At 37.4% G+C, this 24,869-nt stretch overlaps 1 protein-coding gene across 9 annotated transcripts in view; it reads left to right on the top strand.

Annotated features, from left to right (window-relative positions):
• OPHN1 (oligophrenin 1) overlaps positions 1-24,869 on the top strand; it is a 593,829-nt gene that overhangs the window by 293,380 nt on the left and 275,580 nt on the right. For all 9 annotated transcript variants that reach the window (XR_009350083.1, XM_059158456.1, XM_059158455.1 and 6 more), the window contains exons 7-11: positions 12,906-13,016; positions 15,520-15,624; positions 17,371-17,500; positions 20,174-20,274; positions 24,271-24,362. Coding sequence is in view for 8 of the 9 variants with exons in the window: in XM_059158456.1 (XP_059014439.1) it covers positions 12,906-13,016; positions 15,520-15,624; positions 17,371-17,500; positions 20,174-20,274; positions 24,271-24,362 (539 nt within the window). In the remaining variant the exon portion in view is untranslated. The remainder of the gene's footprint in view (positions 1-12,905; positions 13,017-15,519; positions 15,625-17,370; positions 17,501-20,173; positions 20,275-24,270; positions 24,363-24,869) is intronic.

The following is a 24,869-nucleotide window of genomic DNA, read 5'->3' as shown; positions in this document are numbered from 1 at the left end:
TATTATTATTATATTTTTATAATTTTTTATAAACATATATTTTTATCCCCAGGAGTACAGGTCTGTGAATCACCAGGTTTACACACTTCACAGCACTCACCAAAGCACATACCCTCCCCAATGTCCATAATCCCACCCCCTTCTCCCAAACCCCCTCCCCCCAACAACCCTCAGTTTGTTTTGTGAGATTAAGAGTCACTTATGGTTTGTCTCCCTCCCAATCCCATCTTGTTTCATTGATTCTTCTTCTACCCACTTAAGCCCCCATGTTGCATCACCACTTCCTCCTATCAGGGAGATCATATGATAGTTGTCTTTCTCCGTTTGACTTATTTCACTAAGCATGATACGCTCTAGTTCCATCCATGTTGTCGCAAATGGCAAGATTTCATTTCTTTTGATGGCTGCATAGTATTCCATTGTGTATATATACCACATCTTCTTGATCCATTCATCTGTTGATGGACATCTAGGTTCTTTCCATAGTTTGGCTATTGTGGACATTGCTGCTATAAACATACGGGTGCAAGTGCCCCGTTGGATCACTACGTTTGTACCTTTAGGGTAAATACCCAAAGTGCAATTGCTGGGTCATAGGGCAGTTCTATTTTCAACATTTTGAGGAACCTCCATGCTGTTTTCCAGAGTGGCTGCACCAGCTTGCATTTCCACCAACAGTGTAGGAGGGTTCCCCTTTCTCCGCATCCTCGCCAGCATCTGTCATTTCCTGACTTGTTGATTTTAGCCATTCTGACTGGTGTGAGATGATATCGCATTGTGGTTTTGATTTGTATTTCCCTGATGCCGAGTGATATGGAGCACTTTTTCATGTGTCTTTTGGCCATCTGGATGTCTTCTTTGCAGAAATGTCTGTTCATGTCCTCTGCCCATTTCTTGATTGGATTCTTTGTTCTTTGGGTGTTGAGTTTGCTAAGTTCTTTATAGATTTTGGACACTAGTCCTTTATCTGATATGTCGTTTGCAAATATCTTCTCCCATTCTGTCAGTTGTCTTTTGATTTTGTTAACTGTTTCCTTTGCTGTGCAAAAGATTTTGATCTTGATGAAATCCCAATAGTTCATTTTTGCCCTTGCTTCCCTTGCCTTTGGCGTTGTTCCTAGGAAGATGTTGCTGCGGCTGAGGTCGAAGAGGTTGCTGCCTGTGTTCTCCTCAAGGATTTTGATGGATTCCTTTCGCACATTGAGGTCCTTCATCCATTTTGAGTCTATTTTTGTGTGTGGTGTAAGGAAATGGTCCAATTTCATTTTTCTGCATGTGGCTGTCCAGTTTTCCCAGCACCATTTATTGAAGAGGCTGTCTTTTTTCCACTGGACATTCTTTCCTGCTTTGTCGAAGATTACTTGACCATAGAGTTGAGGGTCTATTTCTGGGCTCTCTATTCTGTTCCATTGATCTATGTGTCTTTGTTTTTGTGCCAGTACCATGCTGTCTTGATGATGACAGCTTTGTAATAGAGCTTGAATTCCGGAATTGTGATGCCACCAACGTTGGCTTTCTTTTTCAATATCCCTTTGGCTATTCGAGGTCTTTTCTGGTTCCATATAAATTGTAGAATTATTTGTTCCATTTCTTTGAAAAAGATGGATGGTACTTTGATAGGAATTGAATTAAATGTGTAGATTGCTTTAGGTAGCATAGACATTTTCACAATATTTATTCTTCCAATCCAGGAGCATGGAACATTTTTCCATTTCTTTGTGTCTTCCTCAATTTCTTTCATGAATACTTTATAGTTTTCTAAGTATAGAATCTGTGCCCCTTTGGTTAGGTTTATTCCTAGGTATCTTATGATTTTGGGTGCAATTGTAAATGGGATTGGCTCCTTAATTTCTCTTTCTTCTGTCTTGCTGTTGGTGTAGAGAAATGTAACTGATTTCTGTGCATTGATTTTATATCCTGACACTTTACTGAATTCCTGTACAAGTTCTAGCAGTTTTGGAGTGGAGACTTTTGGGTTTTCCACATATAATATCATATCATCTGCGAAGAGTGACAATTTGACTTCTTCTTTGCCAATTTGGATGCCTTTAATTTCCTTTTGTTGTCTGATTGCTGAGGCTAGGACCTCTAGTACTATGTTGAATAGCAGTCGTGATAATGGACATCCCTGCCGAGTTCCAGACCTTAGCGGAAAAGCTTTCAGTTTTTCTCCATTGATAATGATATTTGTGGTGGGTTTTTCATAGATGGCTTTGATGATATTGAGGTATGTGCCCTCCATCCCTACACTTTGAAGAGTTTTGATCAGGAAGGGATGCTGTACTTTGTCAAATGCTTTTTCAGCATCTATTGAGTGTATCATATGGTTCTTGTTCTTTCTTTTATTGATGTGTTGTATCACATTGACTGATTTGCGGATGTTGAACCAACCTTGCAGGCCTGGAATAAATCCCACTTGGTCGTGGTGAACAATCCTTTTAATGTACTGTTGAATCCTATTGGCTAGTATTTTGTTGAATATTTTCGCATCTGTGTTCATCAAGGATTTTGGTCTATAGCTCTCTTTTTTGATGGGATCCTTGTCTGGTTTTGGGATCAAGGTGATGCTGGCCTCATAAAATGAGTTTGGAAGTTTTCCTTCCATTCCTATTTTTTGGAACAGTTTCAGGAGAATAGGAATTATTTCTTCTTTAAATGTTTGGTAGAATTCCGCCGGGAAGCCGTCTGCCCCTGGGCTTTTGTTTGTTTGGAGATTTTTAATGACTGTTTCAATCTCCTTACTGGTTATGGGTCTGTTCAGGCTTTCTATTTCTTCCTGTTTCAGTTGTGGTAGTTTATATGTTTCTAGGCATGCATCCATTTCTACCAGATTGTCAAATTTATTGGCGTAGAGTTACTCATAGTGTGTTCTTATAATAGTTTGTATTTCTTTGGTGTTAGTTGTGATCTCTCCTCTTTCATTCATGAATTTATTTATTTGGGTCCTTTCTCTTTTCTTTTTGATAAGTCGGGCCAGGGGTTTATCAATTTTATAATTCTTTCAAAGAACCAGCTCTTAGTTTGGTGGATTTGTTCTATTGTTTTTTTGGTTTCTATTTCATTGATTTCTGCTCTGATCTTTATGATTTCTCTTCTCCTGATGGGCTTAGGGTTTCTTTCTTGTTTTTTCTCCAGCTCCTTTAGGTGTAGGTTTAGGTTGTGTACCTGCGACCTTTCTTGTTTCTTGAGAAAGGCTTGTACCGCTATATATTTTCCTCTCAGGACTGCCTTTGTTGTGTCCCACAGATTTTGAACCGTTTAGTTTTCATTATCATTTGTTTCCATGATTTTTTTCAATTCTTCTTTACTTTTCCGGTTGACCCATTCATTCTTTAGAAGGATGCTGTTTAGTCTCCATGTATTTGGGTTCTTTCCAAACTTCCTTTTGTGGTTGAGATCTAGCTTTAGAGCATTGTGGTCTGAAAATATGCAGGGAATGATCCCAATCTTTTGATACCGGTTGAGTCCTGTTTTAGGACCGAGGATGTGATCTATTCTGGAGAATGTTCCATGTGCACTAGAGAAGAATGTGTATTCTGTTGCTTTGGGGTGAAATGTTCTGAATATATCTGTGATGTCCATCTGGTCCAGTGTGTCGTTTAAGGCCTTTATTTCCTTGTTGATCTTTTGCTTGGATGATCTGTCCATTTCAGTGAGGGGAGTGTTAAAGTCCCCTACTATTATTGTATTATTGTTGATGTGTTTCTTTGATTTTGTTTTTAATTGGCTTATATAGTTGGCTGATCCCACGTTGGGGGCATAGATATCTAAAATTGTTAGATATTCTTGTTGGGCAGACCCTTTGAGTATGATATAGTGTCCTTCCTCATCTCTTATTATAGTCTTTGGCTTAAAATCTAATTGATCTGAATAAGGATTGCCACTCCTGCTTTCTTCTGATGTCCATTAGCATGGTAAATTCTTTTCCACCCCCTCACTTTAAATCTGGAGGTGTCTTCGGGCTCAAAATGAGTTTCTTGGAGCCAACATATAGATGGGTTTTGTTTTTTTATCCATTCTGATACCCTGTGTCTTTTGACAGGGGCATTTAGCCCATTAACATTCAGGGTAACTATTGAGAGATATGAATTTAGTGCCATTGTATTGTCTGTAAGGTAACTTGTACTGTATATGTTCTCTGTTCCTTTCTGATCTACCACTTGTAGGCTCTCTCTTTGCTTAGAGGACCCCTTTCAATATTTCCTGTAGAGCTGGTTTGGTGTTTGCAAATTCTTTCAGTTTTTGTTTGTCCTGGAAGCTTTTAATCTCTCCTTCTATTTGCAATGATAGCCTAGCTGGATATAGTATTCTTAGCTGCATGTTTTTCTCGTTTAGTGTTCTGAAAATATCATGCCAGCTCTTTCTGGCCTGCCAGGTCTCTGTGGATAAGTCAGCTGCCAATATAATTTTTTTACCATTGTATGTTACAGACTTATTCTCCCTGGCTGCTTTCAGGATTTTCTATTTGTCACTGAGACTTTTAAATTTTACTATTGGGTGATGGGGTGTGGGTCTATTCTTATTGAGTTTGAGGGGCGTTCTCTGAACCTCCTGAATTTTGATGCTCGTTCCCTTTGCCATATTGGGGAAATTCTCCCCAATAATTCTTTCCAGTATACCTCCTGCTCCCCTCTCTCTTTCTTCTTCTTCTGGAATCCCAATTATTCCAATGTTGTTTTGTCTTATGGTGTCACTTATCTCTCTAATTCTCCCCTCATGGTCTAGTAGTCCATTTGTCCCTCTTTTGCTCAGCTTCTTCATTCTCCGTCATTTGGTTTTTTATATCACTAATTCTTTCTTCTTCCTCATTTATCCTAGCAGTGAGAGCCTCCATTTTTGATTGCACCTCATTAATAGCTTTTTTGATTTCAACTTGGTTAGTTTTCAGTTCTTTTATTTCTGCAGAAAGGGCTTTTATATCTCTCGAGATGGTTTCTCTAATATCTTCCATGCCTTTTCGAACCCAGCTAGAACCTTGAGAATTGTCATTCTGAACTCTAGATCTGACATATTACCAATGTCTGTATTGATTAGGTCCCTAGCCTTCGGTACTGCCTCTTGTTCTTTTTTTTGTGTTGAATTTTTCTGTCTTGTCATTTTGTCCAGATAAGAGTATATGAAGGAGCAAGGAAAATACTAAAAGGGTGGCAACAACCCCAGGAAAATATGCTTTAACCAAATTAGAAGAGATCCCAAATCATGAGGGTGGAGAAAGGGGATAAAAAGAGGTTCAAAAAGGATGTAAGAAAAAAAAAGAAAAAAGAATAGAAAAGAAAAGAATTTAAAAAAAAGAAAACAAGAAAAATATAAAAAAGAAAAAATATATATATTAGATAAACTAGTTGAAAAACGTTAAAAAAGAAAAAGGTAAACGTTAAAAAAAAAATTTTACCAGAAGGCGAGAAAAAAAAAAAAATGAAACAGAAAAAAATTAAATTAACTGCAAGACTAAAAAAAATCACAGGGGAAAAGCCATGAGTTCCGTGCTTTGCGTTCTCCTCCTCTGGAATTCTGCTGCTCTCCTTGGTATTGAAACTGCACTCCTTGGTAGGTGAACTTGGTCTTGGCTGGATTTCTTGTTGATCTTCTGGGGGAGGGGCTTGTTGTAGTGATTCTGAAGTTTCTTTGCCCCAGGCGGAATTGCACCGCCCTTACCAGGGGCCGGGGTGAGTAATCTGTTCGGGTTTGCTTTCAGGAGCTTTTGTTCCCTGAGCACTTTCTGTAGAGTTCTGGAGGACGGGAATACAAATGGCGGCCTCCTGGTCTCTGGCCCGGAGGTGCAGAGAGCCCAGGGCCCCACTTCTCAGTGCGCTCTCAGAAAACAGCGCCCAGTTACTCCCGTCTGCCTGACCTCTGGCCGCGCTCCGAGCTCACCGAGCCTGCGACCGGTTCAAGGTAACACGGAGCTGCGAGCTTAATGTCAGCTCTGTCTCTGTAGCCGGCTTTCCAATTCCAGTACTCGCAAGCTCTGCGACACTCAGACACCCCCGATCCTTCTGTGACCCTGCGGAACCTGAGGCCACGCTGACCCCCCGGCTTCACCCCGGTTTAGCCTCTGGAGCGATGTCCCTCAGCAGAACAGACTTTTAAAAGTCCTGATTTTGTGGGCCGTTGCTCCGCCGCTTGCCGGGAGCCGGCCCCTCCCCCCGAGGTCTCTCTTCCCATCGCTTTGGACTCACTTCTCTGTCAGTCCTACCTTTCAGAAAGTGGTTGTTTTTCTGTTTCCAGAATTGCTGTTCTTCTTCTCTTCGATCTGCCGATGGATTTTCAGGTGTTTTCAATCTTTAGATAAGCTATCTAGCTGATCTCCGGCCAGCTGAAATAGTCTCAGCCTGCTACTTCTCACCATCTTGACTCCTCCCCCCTGTTCTTTCTTTTATTAATGCATTGTATTATATTGATTGATTTTCGGATGTTGAACCAACCTTGCAGTCCTGGGATAAATCCCACTTTGTCGTGGTGAATAATCCTTTAATATACTGTTGGAGTCTTTTGGTTAGTGTTTTAGTGAGAATTTTCGCATCTGTGTTCTTAAGGATATTGATCTGTAATTTTTTTTTTTTTTTTGATGGGATCTTTGTCTGGTTTTGGGATGAAGGTAAATGTTGGCCTCAAAAAATGAGTTTGGAAGTTTTCCTTCCATTTCTATTTTTTGGAACAGTTTCAGAAGAATTGGAATTAATTCTTTAAATGTTTAGTAGAATTCCCCTGGGAAGCTGTCTGACCCTGGACTCTGGTTTGTTCGGAGATTTTTGATGAGTGCTTCAATCGCCTTACTGGTTATGGGTCCGTTCAGGTTTTCTATCTTCCTGGTTCTGTTGTGGTAGTTTATATGCCTCTAGGAATGAATCCATTTCTTCCAGATAGTCAAATTTGCTGGCATATAGTTGCTCTTAATGTGTTCTTATTATTGTTTGCATTTCTTTGGTGTTGGTTTTGATCTCTCCTCTTTCATTCATGATTTTATTTATTTGGGTCCTTTCTCTTTTCCTTTTGAATCTGGCCAGGGGTTTATCAATCTTATTAATTCTTTTAAAGAGCTAGCTCCTAGTTTCGTTGATTTGTTCTATTGGTTTTGAATTGTTTTAATTTTTTTTTTGTTTTATTTTGCTTTGTTTTGTTTTTTGTTTCTATTCCATTGATTTCGGCTCTGATCTTTATTTTTTTCTCTTTTCTGCTAGGTTTAGGCTTTCTTTGTTGTTCTTTGTCCAGCTCCTTTAGGTGTTGGGTTAGTTTGTGTATATGAGACCTTTCTTGTTTGTTGAGAAAGGTTTTTATCACTCTATATTTTCCTCTCAGGACTGCCTTTACTGTGTCCCACAGAATTTGAACCATTGTGTTTTCATTATCATTTGTTTCCATGACATTTTTCAATTAGTCTTTAATTTCCTGGTTGACCCATTCATTCTTAGAAGGATGCTGTTTAGTCTCCATGTATTTGGGTTCTTTCCAAATTTCCTCTTGTGATTGAGTTCTAACTTCAGAGCATTGTGGTCTGAAAATATGCAGGGAATGATCCCAATCTTTTGATACGGGTTGAGAACAGATTTGTGACCCAGGATGTGATCTATTCTGGAGAATGTTCCATATGCACTAGAGAAGAATGAATATTCTATTCCTTTGGGATGGAATGTTCTGTATATATCTGTGATGTCCATCTGGTCCGGTGTGTCATTTAAGGCCTGTATTTCCTTGTTGCTCTTTTGCTTGGATGATCTTTCCATTTCAGTGAGTTTTTTTAAAAGTACCCTACATTATTTTATTATTGTCAATGTGTTTCTTTGATTTTGTTATTAATTGATTTATATAGTTGGTTGCTTCTATGTTAGGAGCATAGTTAATTAAAATTGTTAGATCCTGTTGTTGGACAGACACTTTGAGTATGATATAGTGTCCTTCCTCATCTCTTATTATAGTCTTTGGCTTAAAATCTAATTGATCTGATATACGGATTGCCACCCCAGCTTTCTTTTGATGTCAATTAGCATGGTGAATTGTTTTCCACTCCTCACTTTAAATCTGGAGGTGTCTTTGGGTTTAAAATGAGTTTCTTGTAGACAGCATATTGATGGGTTTGGTTTTTTATCGATTCTGATATCCTGTGTCTTTTGCTTGGGGCATTTGGCCCATTTACATTCAGGGTAACTATTGAGAGATATGAATTTAGTGCTATTGTATTGCCTGTAAGGGGACTATTATTGTATATTGTCTGTTCCTTTCTGGTCTACTACTTTTATTCTCTCTCTTTTCATAGAGGACCCCTTTCAGTATTTCTTGCAGAGCTGGTTTGGTGTTTACGAACTCTATTTTAGTTTTTGTTTGTCTTAGAAGCTTTTTATCACTCCTTCTATTTTCAGTTATAACCTAGCTGGATATAGTATTCTTGGCTGTGTGTTTTTCTCATTTAATGCTCTGAATATATCATGCCAGTTCTTTCTGGCCTTCCGGGTCTTTGTGGATAAGTCTGCTGCCAATCTAATATTTTTACCACTGTGTGTTACAGACTTCATATCCTGGGATGCTTTCAGGATTTTCTCTTTGTCACTAAGACTTGTCAATTTTACTATTAGATGATGGGGTGTGGACCTATTCTTATTGATTTTGAGGGAGACTCTCTGAGTCTCCTGAATTTTGATGCTTGTTCCCTTTGCCATTTTAGGGAAATACTCTACAATAATTCACTCCAATATACCTCCTGCCCCTCTCTCTCTTTCTTCTTCTTTTGGAATCCCAATTGTTCTAATATTGTTTTGTCTTATGGTATCACTTATTTCTCAAGTTCTCCCCTTAGGGTCCAGTAGTTGTTTGTCTCTCTTTTGTTCAGCTTCTTTATTCTTTGTCATTTGGTCTTCTATATCACTAATTCTCTCTTCTGCCACATTTATCTTAGCAATGAGATCCTCCATTTTTTAGTGCACCTCATAAATAGCTTTTTTAATTTCAACTTGGTTAGATTTTAGTTCTTTTATTTCTCCAGAAAGGGTTTTTATTTCTCCAGACAGGTTTCTCTAATATCTTCTGTGCCTTTTTCGAGGCACACAAGCACCTTGAGAATTGTCATTCTGAACTCTAGATCTGACATATTATCAATGTCCATATTGATTAGGTCCCTGTCCTTTGGTACTACTGCCTCTTATTCCTTTTTTTTTTTTTTTTTTTTTTTTTTTGTGGTGAGTTTTTCAGTCTTGTCATTTTATCCAGGTAAGAATGTATGAAAGAGAGAATAAAATACTAAAAGGGTGGCAATGACCTCCATAAAATGTGCTTTATCTAAATCAGAAGAGACCCCAAATCCTGGGGTGCGGGGGAGAAGGGGTAAAAAGAAGTTCAGAACAAAAAATTAAAAAAAGAAAAAAATATATATATATATTTTAGACTGGTGGATAGAACAGGGTCACCCACTTAATTTTGGGAGTGTTTTGGTCTCTTAAAAGAAACTACCTCCCAAAATTTTAAAGAATGAAAAACGTATATAATGGTAAACACGATGAAGGGATGCAATATGAGTATAAAGTTGAAAAACTTTTTAAAAAAGAATTCTAAAAAAGGAATTGATAAGTTGTGTGGTAAAATAAAGACAAAGAAAGTGGAGAGAATTTCCTCAGGCTGCAGACTAGAACAAGGCCCTGTGTTAGATTTATGTTATATTTTGATCTATTTGAAGAAGTTGTTGTATCCCAAAATTTTTTAGAATAAAAAAACCCAGTGTGTATACAAAAAGTAAAGTTAGATATTATGAAGGATAAAATATGACTATAATAATGAAGTTTCAAAAAATAGTTTTTGAAAGGTATTGTTAAGACAAACTAGTTAAAAATGTTAAAAGAGGAAAGGGTAAAAGTTTAAAAAATTTAGCAGAAGGAAAAAATAAAATTAAAAAAAATTAATTAACTTTGTACAAGTAAAGAATCATGGGGTAAAGCCATGAATGCCATGCTTTGCTTTCTCCTCCTCTGGAATTCCACTGTTCTCCTTGGTAAATGAACTGGGTTGTGGCTGGATTTCCTGGTGATATTGTTGGGGAGGGGCCTGTTGCAGTGATTCTTAAATGCTTTTGCCCAAGATGAAATTGCACCGCCCTTACCAGGGGCCAGGCTAAGTTATCCACTCGGGTTTGCTTTTGGGAGCTTTTGTTCCCTGAACACTTTCTGTAGAGTTCCAGAGGACAGGAATGAAAATGGCCGCCTCCCAGTCTCCAGCCTGGAGGAGCCGAGAGCTCGGGGTCCCACTCCTCAGTGTGCCTTCGGAGAAACATGCTCAATCACTCCCATCTCCCTGGCCTCTGGCTGCATTTCGAGCTCACCCAGCCTGTGACCAAGAATCTCTGTCTCTGGCACACAGCCCTGCCTGGAGTCTCCAAACCCAGCAGATCCCTGTGTTCTTCCAGGGGTGTCTCCCCAGATCTTGTGGGGTCCCCACTTACAGAGCAGTGGCCTTTGCCACAGATCACAATTTAAGGTATCCCTGAGTTGAGAGCTCCCTCCTCAGCTCCTTCTCTGTAGCCAGCTTCCCTGGTCTAATACCTGTGAGCTCTGTGACACTCAGACACCCCCGATCCTTCTGTGACCCTGTGGGACCTGAGACCAGGCTGTCCCCATGTGGGCTTCACCCCGGTTTAGTCTCTGGAGCGATGTTCCTCAGTGGAGCAGACTTTTAAAAGTTCTGATTTTGTGCTCCATTGCTCTGCTGCTTGCGGGGAGTCGGCCACTCCCCCCACGGTCTATCTTCCTGTCGCTTTGGATTCACTTCTCCGCCAGTCCTACCTTTCAGAAAGTGATGGATTTTCTATTGCTAGAATTACTGCTCTTCTTCTCTTCGACCTCCTGTTGGATTTTTGGGTGTTTGGAATGGTTTGTTAAGTTACTTAGCTGATCTGCTACCTGATGTTGTCTCAGCTTGCTACTTCTCTGCCATCTTGACTCCTCCCCGCTCTTCTTCTCTTTATGTTGGTATGCATTTCTCACATTGTTTTCACTATTTTTGAAGAAGTTCTTATTATATTTCTTGGGTCACAATTTTACTAGCAACACATTCCTCCATATTTTGTTTGTTTGAGAAAATCCTTAATTCTTCTTCACTTTTGAAATATAATGTCACTGGATACAGAATTCTCAATTTGTGATTTTTCTTTCAATATCTAAAATATCTCACTCTACTCTTCTTTTTGCATGGTCTTTTGAGAGAAATTCTATTTTTACGCATCTTTAGATAAGGTGTTTCTTCTTCTTCAAGATTTTCTCTGTCTTTAAATTTGTGTTATTTGAATATGATATGACTACATGTATTTTTTTTTTTTTTTTTGTATTTATACAGCTGTTCTCTGAGCTTTCTCAATCTTTTGTTTGGTACCTGTCTAATTTTGGAAAATTTTCAGTCATCACTTTAAGTATTTCTTATATTCCATTTTTCCCTCCTTTATATATCTTATACCTTTTATAATTGTCCAACATTTCATAAATATTTCTGTATTTTTGATTCTTTTTTCTCTTTGCATTTCAGTTTTTGAAGTTTCTATTAAACATACATTCAGGTTCACTGATTTTTTCTGTAGTCTTTTTTAGGCTGTCGATAAGCCCATTCAAGGCATTCTTCATTTCTGCTATTGTTTTTGATTACTTGCATTTCCTTTTGATTAATACTTCAAGTTTTCATATATCCACATATATTATTCACATGTTCTTGTGTGTTTTCCTCTTTTTCAATTAATGCCTTTGCTGTAATTTCTGGTGTAATAGTTCCACTATCCACTATCTTGACCTTATCTAAGTTTGGTTTTGATGTTTGTTCTTTTTTTCTAAAGATTTTATTCATTTATTTGACAGAGAGAGAGAGAGAGAGAGAGATCGATCACAAGTACGCAGAAAGCTAGGCAGAGAGAGAGACGGGAAGCAGACTGCCTGCCGAGCAGATAGCCCATGTGGGGCTTGATCCCAGGACCCTGAGATCAAGACCTGAGCTGATGTCAGAGGCCCAACTCACTGAGCCACCCAGGTGCCCCTTGATGTTTGTTCTTCATCTTCAACTGGTTTTTGTTCTTGAATGCCTTGTACTATTTTGTTGAAAGCCAGGCATGATGTTCCAGGTAAAAGGAATTGAAATAAATAGGCCTGTAGTATGAGGCTTTATGTTTACATTACTAGGAGTTAGGCTGGGCTTAGTTTGCTTTTCGACTATGCTTGGTTTTTTCTAACTATTGTTCTGAAGCCAAAATTTCCTCTGGTATTTTTTTTTTCTGTTTTCCCTGTTGTCTTTTGCTTTCTTTAGAGAGGTATTCTTTTTTTCTTTAAAAAAATAATTATTTATTTGAGAGAGAGAGAGAGAGGAAGAGGGAGTGAATTTGGGGGGCAGAGAGGAGTAGAGGGAGAGAATCTCAAGCAGACTCTCTGCTGAGCTTGGATTCGGATGTGGGGCTTAGTCTCATGATCCTGAGATCATGACCTGAGCTGAAAGCAAGGGTTAGACACTTAACTGAGCCACCCAAGCACCCTGAGAATTATTCTTAAATAACTGGTAGTCTAATTTCTGCTTCTGTGCTTCTGCTCTGGTAATCTCTGATTCTCTATTTTCAACTGTCTATCTAATATTGGAGGCAACTGTTTTCCTTCTGACTTTACTTCTCTGTTGTTTCTAAGGGGAATTATTCATTTTCAGTTTGTTCATCATTTTTCTTGTGAGGATGGGTGAGGTAACTTTCAAGATCTTTAATTGTTGAACCAGAAATCAGAAGTTTCACAATGATCACTTTTTAATTCTTGGTTTATAATTCTCTGTCTGTAAAATAAATGAATAAGATCATTACTTGGTGGCTAAATTCTCCCCTAGCTCTAGCATTCTGTTGAGTCCATAAGCAGTGACTTGCAAAAGTGACTGTGCTGTTATGTGACATTTGCTACTCTTCTTTACAGGCAGACCTCCAGGTGGACAAGGAGAGGCAGAATTTCTTTGAGTCCTCCCTTGATTATGTATATCAAATCCAGGAAGTTCAGGAGTCCAAGAAGTTCAACATTGTGGAGCCAGTAAGTTCTATCTGTTGATGAATAGTCTAAAAATATTTACCAAATACCAGGTAAATATGGAGAACTTTGACCATAAAATTGAGATTTCAAAGATGCTGAAGGATATTTAATGCTTAATAATGAATGTCAAGAAAATAAACACAGTAGCTTGGGTTGCTCTTGCTCTCTTACTAACAGTATTTTCTCTCTCTTCTTTACCTCTACTCCCCTGCCTTTTTTTCCTCTCCCATTTTCTGTCCCCTCAGCTATGATTTTTCTTTCCTTCTCTTTTTTGTTTCCTTTCTCCTTTTCTCCCTTCTTTGATTTCTCTGACACCCTTTCTTTTTTTTTTTCTCTTCCCTTCCTTGCTCTCATGCTTTCATAACACTTTTATAGTGCCTATAATATGCCTGTCAATTTCCTAGGAGCACATGTCCCTTGCACTTAATGACTTCCTATTGTACTATTTTTACTTTGATCTTCTTTATTTTCTAATTACATCTCCTTGACTATAAAAAGGGTGTGCTTTGATATGACAGCTATGTTGAATTTTAATTCTTAGTAAAGAAAATCTAGAAAAAAATATAGGAAAAAACAAAAATAACAAATTCCCATACAGAGATAATCACTGTTGATATTTTGGCATTTTCTTTCCAAAATTTCTGTATTTGTTATATTTCTCTCTCTATATATGTCTGTCTTTGTACTTTAGATGTGGATGTATGTACACATGTGTGCAGGTCTGTTTACACATGTATATATTTTTCACATGAACATGTATATGTATATACATGTATACATGTATATGAACATGTATATCTGTGTGCAACCAAGTGTTTATTTATTTATACAAAAAACAGTTAGCTTCTGTTATATGTCAGGCACTGTGCTAAGCACTGGGTATCTTATAGTGAATAAGACAAACTCTGTTTCTGTCTTCATAAAGACTACACTCTTATTGGGTAGACAGAAGGGAAAGAAGAATATATATAAATATAACTAATTGTAAGTTATAATAGGGGCTAAAACAAATAACAAGAATGGGCAACTACTTTAGATTAAGTGGTCAAGGAGGAAGTCTGAAAGTATCACTTAAGATAAGTTCTAAAGAAAGAGAGGATGCAGCCACATGCATAATGGGGAAATAATATTAAAGATGCAGAAAAAAACACATGTGCATGATCCTTAAGTTAGGAAAGAATGGTGTGCCTGAGGAATGAAAATGTTAGTGCCTTTAGATATAGGTAATAGAAAAGGAGACTGGCAGGAAATAATGTATGATAGGAAGGCATAGGACTTGTAATCATGGTAAGGAGTTTGGATAGTAGTCTAAGTGTAGTGGAAAACCATGGATATAAGTTTTTTAATCAGGATATGATATAAGCTGATTTTGTTGTGTGGAGAATGGCTTGGAAGAGATCAACAGTGGAAGCAAGGAATCCAATTAGGAGGCTACTACAGCAGTCTAGGCAAGAAAAGAGCTTGGTTTGGGTTAGGGTGCTGAAAGTGGAAACAGAAAAGAATGGCTGGATTAGAGATATATTTTGGTGGTAAAACTGACAGAATTTGGATTGAGATGTGAGTGGAAAAGAAATCAAGGATGATTCTTTACTTTCTGGCTTGACTGAGTAAGTGGTAGTGTCATTTCCTGAGATGAGAAAGCTTGGAAGAGAAACAGAAAGATTGTGTATATGACAAGGTATGTAGTACACAAACCCAATTACATTTATATATAAATAAATGTATATATGTACATGTGTATATATATGTACCTTTATTGTGTTTTTGTGTATACATAGTTTGTGTTTATATGTATAATATATGCATGTGTATATGCATATTGTGTATCTTTGTGCATATTTACATATACCTATCCACTTATTTTCTAAATAGAATAGAGAAATTATTATTACTTCCTATTATTATACTTTATTATTGCCAGAAGTGAGCATTATTGTTTAAAGGTTTGTATTTCATAGATGAAATCATATTTTCATTGTTTTTCTGTGTATTTATTAATGAATTTGAATATTTGGAACATTAAAAAAATTAGTTATTTTATGTCTAATTCTTAAACCCCTCTGAAATATTTTTAATTTGAAAATGGGTTCATACTATTTGAATCTTTTAGCATTAGGACATTCTTCATTAAGGTACATACTTTACTCATTTATTCACCTATTTTTTTTTTTTGCCCAACAAATATTGATCAACTATTCTGTGACAATTCTGAGGATATAGAGAGAAAATGCACAGTCTATTCCATGGTCCAAACAATGAATGGTTTTATATGCTATCTGGAAAGGATTTGAATGAATACATTTGTTAGTAGTTCTTGTTTTCTGGAACTAAGTTCAACATAAATGTTTAATAAGAGAATAGCTATGTGTAGACCTGCTTGTGTTTTCATGATTACTTTTAACACTATACTTGGTATATGGAGTTTCTTTTCCAAGTTTCTTTTTCCTTTATTTAGTAATGAGAAGGTACTGATGATGAAGTTATTTTTACACATTTCCCCTAGGTTTTGGCCTTTCTTCATAGTCTCTTCATTTCCAACAACTTGACTGTGGCGCTCACGCAGGATTTCCTCCCATACAAACAGCAGCTCCAGCTCAGTTTGCAGAATGTGAGTTTGCATGTGGATTTCTTCACCTGTCCCTGCATTCCAGCTGGATCTCAGCTGCAATGACCTTGATCTTGAAATTCCAGCTTATTGCATTCTAGCCAATTTGTCAGGACATACTAATGTGGATCATAATTATTTTAGTATGCTTTCTCTTCCAGTTTCAACTCTTACCAGTCTTTGAGGCTTATTGTTGTTCAAACCTACCCTTCTACCCTCTGACACTTATATCTATCCAGTAAACATTAAATGTTGCTAATTTACTGCATCCCTCTCAGATCAGAACACAACTATGGGCTTGTTTAAGCACAGGTTTTATGCTACTTCCATGTTGGTCAGTCAAGGCACTTGTGAGTTTTATGACATGAATGCCCATTTTTCCCTCTCTTCCTTTAAATTATATATAAATTATATATAAAGGTTTTATTCACCTTCTTTCCCATCTGGTTCTTATAGATGGCCATAGGCATAGCCTTCCCATCTTCGTAACATATATATTTTTTCTCATTTGTTTATTTAACCCACTATTCAGTGAATGGCTATGGATATAACATATACTCTGTGCCAGGCATGGACATACCATAATGAAGTATGTTAGGTTTTCTGTCCTCAGGGAACATACAGTCTCTTGCAGGAAAGATACATAAACACTGGAACACACCATAATTCCTTGTGATAAGTGTTTGAATAGCATCAAGACCAGAAATTTTAAGGAAGCACAGAAAGTGGAACATTTGACAGCCTGACACAGAGAAGGCATCGCTGAGATAGTGACTTTGGACTAGTTGTTACATTACATGAAATTTGTAGAGTATTTTTATACGAAAAAGTTGCTAATAAGGTTGTTAGTGGAAAATAAACTTCACCTGGTTGTTTAGGAGGATCCTGACTTACAGTTGTTTTGTTTCTTTCTATGTGGGTACTCATCTTCACCAGAATGTGAGTCCCTGATTTCTATGGATTTTTAAAATCTTCCTATAACCAGGTTAATCATTTGAATCTTCCTCCAAATAGAACTTGAAAAGTATGAGTTTAATAGCAATGTTTTGTATCTGTGTATATGATGAACTCATTCACAAGATAATCAATAGTGTGGGCCTAACAAGATAGCTAGCTCAGATCACCTTTGTGACTGATGTAACAATCTTGAGACTGGACATTAAGAACCTATCTCTAATGATTTTCATACCCACATTTCAAGCAGTGTTTTGCTATTGTGTTTTAGTTGTGCAGTTTTAAATAGATTTCTTCTTACCATTAGTTTTTGTTATTAACATCTTCAAAGATAGCACCTTGTCATGTATTTTATCCTAATAAGCCAGAATTTGATTCAGAGTCAAGTAGGCAGTAACTTTACTTGAGGGAGAGCTTAGAAGTTGCCATGATAATATTACCTTTGAAAACTTTTACAATTTCCTATTTTGTAAAGCAGAGTTCAGTCTGGCGCTTAGAATTCTAAGAACCTTTATTTATTGGCTTATGTGATTTCCATTAGAATAAAGTCTCCCAGATGTATTTTTATGGTTATATTGCTATTTATGTTTCTGTTTCCCTTTTAGTCTTTGGCACTGTTAATCTCGTAAAGTTGTTTTCTAGTCACGATGCTATTCAACATTTTTGTTGTTGTTTTTGCTATGTTGTAGCATATTATGCAAACCAAGAAAACTCTGCACTGGATCTATAACCAATAAGTGCTTTTTAATAACCATGGTGATAATGAGAATAATTATGATGATAATGTCTTCACAGACAAGAAATCATTTCTCCAGTACCCGAGAAGAGATGGAAGAACTTAAGAAAAGGATGAAGGAAGCTCCCCAGACATGCAAACTTCCAGGACAGCCTACCATTGAAGGCTATCTCTATACACAAGAGAAATGTGTGTGGGAATACAGGGATACACACTGGGTTTCAGTAGGCTAGCACCTACTGCCACTTGGCATCTCCAAACTCCAGGCACCCATATTGTTCATAGACCCCTGACAGCTATACCTCTTTGGAGAACAGTCTGGGAACAGAGGGAAAAAAGGAAAAGGAAGGAGAAATTCGAGGGGTAGTAGTTAAGGATTTGTCTTCTGAAGACTTGGGGATGATAAGATCTAAGGTTTTTCTCTGTGATCCAAAGTGGGGATTGTTAATTGTTTAATCCTTCTGATGACTATGACTGGGGGGGAAAAGGAGGTAGGGGAAAGGAGGCAGAAAAGTAGTATTTATTATACCTACTATGTACCAGGCATGGTGCAAAGTGCATTAAATATACTATCTCATTTAATCTTTAAAACCACTTACCATACCATTTTACTTGAGGCCACTGAGGCTTATAGTGATCACTAGTTGAAAGCTACCCAGTGATATGTTGGCAAATTGAACATAATTAAAAACCATCAACAACAACAACAAAAAAGTTACCCAACTATCAACTAGCAAGCCTGAGTAAACTCAGTTCTATGAAATGCCAAAACCTATCCTCCTATCACTATACCCTATACCTTCCACTGCCTTAGGAATACATGATTGCTCTTAAAGCAGTAAACAACAACCATTGTGCTTTCAGTGGGCAGGACAGTTGTTCATTGCTAACCAAGGCCCATGGATTAACTTCTCCATTCACTGAATATTGCAGAGTATTTAAGCCTTCCTACTTCCTAAATTACTTTATGAAAACTTATGTGTGCTCTTTGATTTCCTTATGAACTATGACCCAATGGTTTCAAAGCCTGTGGTTTCAGCCCTGCCCAGACTTATTATACCTGAGAAGAAGAGGCAAAGGAGGCTATTTACATGTTACCAGTGACAAAAACTACTGCAATTCACAAAGCATGGCATTCAGGCAGTGATAGTATCATCTTTTCTTCTCTAAGAGAAATTAACTTCTGGTGGTTTTCAAACATATGTTCTTTAATCTCTTGGGTTTATCTCTACAACTGTGCATTGCAGAATTTCTCAGTCTCAGTGCAATTGACTTTTTGGGCTGGGTAGTTCTTTGTTCTGAGAGGGGGGTCATGTACATTATAAGATATTTAGGAGCGTCTGTGGCCTGTCCTCACTTTATTCTAATAGCATTCATAGGTATGACAACCTAAAATGTCTCCAGACATTGCCAAATATCTCTTTGGCAAAATTGTCCTTGGTTGAAAACTACTGCTATATTATAAATGATGTGGGAATAATGATTTTCTAATCTTGGCTCTAATATCAACTAGCTATGTGGTGCTTCTGTGCCCCAGTTTTCTAATGTGTCGAATGGATATGATGTTGCTATTCAGTTGAATGTTTACCGAACATCCTTTTTGCCAGGTGATATGTAGTGCATTGAGGATTTTAAAAAATATGAACCAATCTTATTTTTTTTGAAATCCAACATTATTTTTATTTTTATTTATTTTTAGTTTTTGTTATTCTTTTATTATGGTCTGTTAGTAACCTTCAAGAAGTTCATAGTGTGATGAGGAAGACAGACAACTATATCAAGAATTATAAAGAAATGTGTTGAACACTGCATTTGGGGCATATATTGAAGGGCTTTTTTGAGGAAGCAATGTTTAAATTAGGAATTGAATTATGAGTGGAAGGTTGATAGACAAAAAAAGGGGGGAATTCCAGGTATATACCATTGCATGTTACTCAGGCACAAAGGTATGAGGATGTAGTTAATTTTCAGGGTCATAGTTTGCAAAGAATAGCCCTGGTATACACTTTCCATCCTGATGTAATTATTAATAGTGACCCATTCACTCTTAAATATGTATTGAATTTGGACTAAAAATATTTGGTCACCTGTTTATTTGGTAACTGAAAGTAATTCAATGAGACAGGACCATAGAGGGTGGCAAATGACAAAGTAGGAAAGGTAAATGTCATATTAGGAAGGGTCTTGTGGGCCAACATGAGTTTAGAGACAGTGGGGAAGCCATGCAAGATTTATAAGAAAAATGATATAATAGACATCAGTATTTAAAAAATAATTCCTTTAGCTAAAGAATAGAGAATGGACTGGAAAGGAGTGATCAGAGATGGGAGCAATCAGAGAGAAGGTCACTGTCATAATTAATTAGTGAAATGTTCAATTTTTATTTTGTTTGAAGTAGATCATAAAACATTATAAGGAATTCAGCAATAGGGTCCTGAACTAATTCAGTTCTAGAAGGGATGGAGAGAAGAAACAGCTGAAGGAGAGACATGTTGGAAAAATAATGAGCAGTTCCCAGCCACCAGTCAAAAGAGACAAGTTACAGGGAAGAAGAAGCAGAAGATTACACATGTTTCCAACTCATACAATAGGATGAACAGCAGAAGCGTTTAGAAGAGACATGACAAAAAGAGTTATTTGGAGCAAGCTAGAGCAGATATGGAAAGCATTTGATGAGGATTAGGATCTCTGTATGTGCTGTGCATCAATAGCCCACAGGGTTGGAGTTCAGGGGAAGATTAGAGCTAGATCCAAAGCCCTGTGATTATGAAGAGCAGGCTATACCACTTCCATCTTAGGAGTGTATTGACCAGACAGCCAAATGGATATAGTCTGTCAGCTCACTTTTGCCTATCATTGTAGGGGCTTTGGGAATATCCTGGGTGAAATATTACTGCCAGTATGAGAAGGAGACCAAAATGCTCACCATGACACCTATGGAGCAGAAGCCAGGTGCTAAACAGGTCAGTTCTTTTGTGTGCCATATTTTTTGAAATGCATCTGTGACTGTATCTTAGAAAAGAGTATATCTTGACTTAGTTTCAAAGAATCAAGTCCAGCATGGTTATGTGAAGCCATGATTTTGTATGTTCCTCTTGACACAAATTTGCATTGGGCCAGCTACTACTCAGGTGAGTGAAATATGTCTGTTAATTATGTCAAGCCTTCTGAAAATGCCTGTGCTTTTTCAGATCATTTATTAAATTATTACAAGTTCTTGTCACATTGTACAAGAAAATTTGCAAGAATATGGATGAATTGCAAGAGGATAGTGTTACTTGCCTTTAAGAAGTCTCTACTTCTTAGGATTCTTAGGATTCCTTTAAATAGCAAGTGTTTAAAATACTTTCTGAAATTCCTTGTTTTTTAGAGAAGTATGTCTGTTTCCTGAAGTTAGAATAATCTGTACCCCCTATTGTATATAATTTTCAGATATATTTAAGCAGGTAATGCTTCTTCTTCTGTCCTTCAAACCTTCCCCATCCCCTAAAATGTCAAGATGAGTTTAACACACTAAGAAGATAGTTACTTACCTGGAAGAACCTAATCTTATATATTACATACTATACTATACTTACTCTACTATGCTATAGTATATTATATATATGACAACACAGCCAAAAAACTTATTCTGTTATCTCACTTTTTGCCTATCTTTGGAAATTCTGTCTCTCAAGGGTTTATTAAGATAAAAGCTGATAGAATATTCATATTCTAAAAGTAGTTTAGTGTGTCCCTTTAAACTGTCTCTCAGACTGGGTTGTAAGGCATTATTTTTAAGGATTTCTATTCTTTATAAATTGTTTACAAAGTCAAACAAGGTTCATTTTGTTAGCACTGAACCTTGGTGGCATGAAAAAACCTAATTTTGGTAGGCAGAAATTTGGAGAAAAACTGGGCCATTCTGTCTCCTTTGCTGGTGCTTTCCCTGGAAGATCTCTCCTGTGTGACTTGTTCACAGAAAATTAGAGAGGACTGAGATTTGGTGTCAGGCTATAGAAAATTGCCTTTTTTGTCTTGAACCCAGAATTTTGTCATTCAGTTTTGAATGGGTATTGGAGATGGAATGCACCTCTAATGAAGGATACCAAATAGGGTTTCCAGAACCCTCATCCATGCTTCTATATGGGCCAGTTACTCATTCTTGACTCCAAAACTCTTCTTAGTTTCCAGTCTGTTAATTGCCAAAGTACCTTCCAAGTAGTTTCATTAAATTTATCTTGGTCTCTATCACAGCATTTTTTCCATTTCTGTCGGTACTTAGCTGATGTATCTTATTGACTAGTGCTTATAAGCACTGTCCTGTAGTTTCTTCCTTTCCTTTTCCTACACACATTTCTTTCCCAGTCCCAGACTTTAAAATAAGCTGATTAGGCCCTTTTCTGCTCAAGCACTTACTGAAAAGCTCAAGACAGAAGCAGTCATCCCACTTTCATATCCTCCTAGGAGATGAGCACAAGCTCTCCTTTTAGTTTTTCTTTCCTTCTTCCCTTTTCATTGAGTGGCTGCTTGTAAAATTGCAATAGTCAGCCTAAGCAGTTTTAATATGGGATTCCTTATGGAGTGGAAAGAAGAACTTGGTTCTCTATTTAGAAGGAGGGGAAGGTAAATTAGTAACTTAAATTTCCCTAAAATGAAGTTGGAAATGATTTCTTCTTGTCATTTCTCTCAGTTCCTATTCCTGGTTTGTGTTTTAGAAAGGTAAATAATACAAGGAAGTGAGACTATAATAACACCATAAAATCCACTATTTATTGACATCTACGTGTGCCTGGCACTGAGCTAGACACTTTTGGTCAAGCACTTCATTTACTTTCTCAGTATGCCTGTTAAGTATTAGTAGTTCAGTTTGAAGACGGATCCCTCTTTCTGATTATGGTACTTAACAGTGTTCCCTACTAGTTCAGCCTATCAACTTCCACTTTTGTTGTGCTGCTCATTTTATAGGTTATCTTCCCAAATTCTCTTTTATAGGATCCCCATCATTTCCCTGTCAGGCAGTTGTAGTAAGAGGAAGGAGTGCTATCTTTTGACTTTCAACAACTGGGTTTAAATCCTACCTCTATGACCTAGTAGCTTTTTGACCCCAAGTAAATTATGTAATATTGCTCAGTATCATTTTCCTCATCAGAAAAATGGCAAGAATGATACTGTAGTTCATAAAAATTTCTTGGGCACTAATCATTCCTAGATCCTAGAGATAAAAAGATAAATAAGATGCTGCCCATGCCCTTGAATTCTCAGTCAGTTGGGGAAATAAGGCATGAAAACGGGAAGCATTAATATAATGCGCAAAATACATAGTGAACAGTGTATGGGATTGGGGAAGAATTTTGGAGGAAATTAAAGCTGAACTGCAGTATGTAGAACAATTATGAGTTTAGCCAGACCAAGAATATAGATAAAGTCATTGCAGGTGGAGGAAACATTATTTGCAGTTATGGAGTCATGAGAGTTATGACATGTGTGAAATGAGAGCACTTCTGCATGGATGGGGCATAAAACAGATGGGGGTGGCTAGGGGTAACCTGGAGTAATAGACAGGGCCTAGGCCCCTGAGCTATGATGCCTCTGAATCTGAGAGAGTTGAGAGTTTAAAGGGGGAGGGTGAGTATATGATGCTGTTAGTTGCTGTCATCCTGAAGGACTTGTAATTCTTGATACCCTCAGTGTTAGGGTAAATAAGGCAGATTGAAGGATGAATTTAGAGTTGAGTTTTTATAGTATAGGGGCAGTAAAAGGGTAGGCCTGAAAGGGAGTTGAGTGTACCAATAAGAAATAAGTATTACAAGCAATTAATGAATTGTCGAACATAACATCAAAAACTGATGATGTATTATATATTGCCTAACTGAACATAATAAATAATAAATAAAAAAGTATTGTTTGATCAGTTGGATCAACTGTATGGACCAGTTTGGGTGGCATAGTACCTAGACCCAGAACTGACACTTGGGAATTATTTCTGAATTTCTGGCATCAAAGTGGTTGGCATTTTTCCCATTTAATAGATTGTGAAGTTAAGGTTCAGAGAGGAAAGTCATTTGCTCTGGATTGTAAGCTAGTAAATGGAGTAACTGAGACAAAACCCCAAATTTTAAACTTCCTAATTTAATACTATTTCCACTATACTGACTTGGGTGACTTTAGGTAAGCCATTTTACCTCTCTGAGCTTTATTTACTTCTTTCTAAGGGTTGTTATGAAGAAAGTTGGTTTAAAGATACCTAGCATAATGTGTGTCAAATAGTAGTAATTGTTAAGTGTTTCTTCTCTTTCCTATTGTCTCTGTTGAGATAATAGAGGGAAACCGAACAATGTTGGATTGGGAAATTTTAATCTGTGGACACAGCAGACTTCAATGGCCTTATTAAGTGACCATAAGACTAAGGTGGGCTACGCTGTTTTGCATATATGAAATACCAAATGGAACTTTGTAATATATAAATTTGCTCATTTTCTGTACTTCTGCCTATCTTTGGAGAGATTGCTTTTGTGATTTCTGTCTTCCTGAAGAGTCTGGAGGTGGGGAATGAAACTGTTTCTCTCCCTTCCTCCATCTGCCAGTTTAATGGAAGGAAGACTGCATAAGGCCACTCCCAACCTGCAGGTTTTATGAAAATTTTATTCAGTACACTTAATGCCATTTGGTCAGCCCATTTGTCCTATATTCCCCTTATATTATGTATAATGAGCTTCCTATTTAATCTACCATGCTAAAAAAAAGAGTACTGACCTACCTGTAGCATTTTGTCCTGATCTCAACCATTAATTACTGGAGCAAGAAGAAACCCATCTGCTGTAAATACTGTTTGAAGGGACAAGGTTCTTGGTGAGGCTAAACATTGCTCCTGCTGCCCTGACTGATGCCTTCCAACTGACTGAGGCTACTGCAGGAGGCATAAGAAGCTTCTGTGCATTTTTTTTTCAAATTGGCTATTAATCCTTCTCTTATATCAGGGGCCTTTGGACTTAACCCTGAAGTACTGCGTGAGGAGGAAGACAGAGTCTATCGACAAAAGGTTCTGTTTTGATATAGAAACTAATGAAAGGTAAGCTGTGCTAGTATGAATGGGTAATGTCCTCATGTACCAGGTGCTAAGCCTGAGTAGAACTTTTATTTTCCTCTGTCATCTCTTGTGATGAAAATGAGCAAATCTATTTATGACATTATTGTCTTGGCTCTTCTGGCTGCTGTTCACAGGGGTCCCTGTTAGACCTGGCCCAGAACTGACTGGAAACTTCAGTCAGCTTTGCCTCACCTCCTCTAGGCAGAATAAATCACTCCTAGGATTTAATTTGCTATCAGATATGCAATGGTCAATATTCGGCAACACTATAAGGACAACATAACAAAACTCATTGTTTTTGTAGTATCAAGTTTAGATATTTAAATTCCAGTTAGTTAACATATAGTATGATATTATTTTCAGGAGTAGAATTTAGTGATTCATCACTTATATACATCCAGTTCTCATTATCACAAATGCCCTCCTTAATACCCATCACCCATTTAACCCCCCCGCCAGCAAACTCCCCACCAGCAACCCCAGGTTGTT

This window comes from Mustela lutreola, chromosome X (assembly GCF_030435805.1).
Source record: "Mustela lutreola isolate mMusLut2 chromosome X, mMusLut2.pri, whole genome shotgun sequence".
Classification (NCBI taxonomy): Eukaryota; Metazoa; Chordata; class Mammalia; order Carnivora; family Mustelidae; genus Mustela; species Mustela lutreola.
The sequence above is the reverse complement of the archived record's forward strand: the minus strand, read 5'-3'. Positions and strand labels throughout refer to the sequence as shown.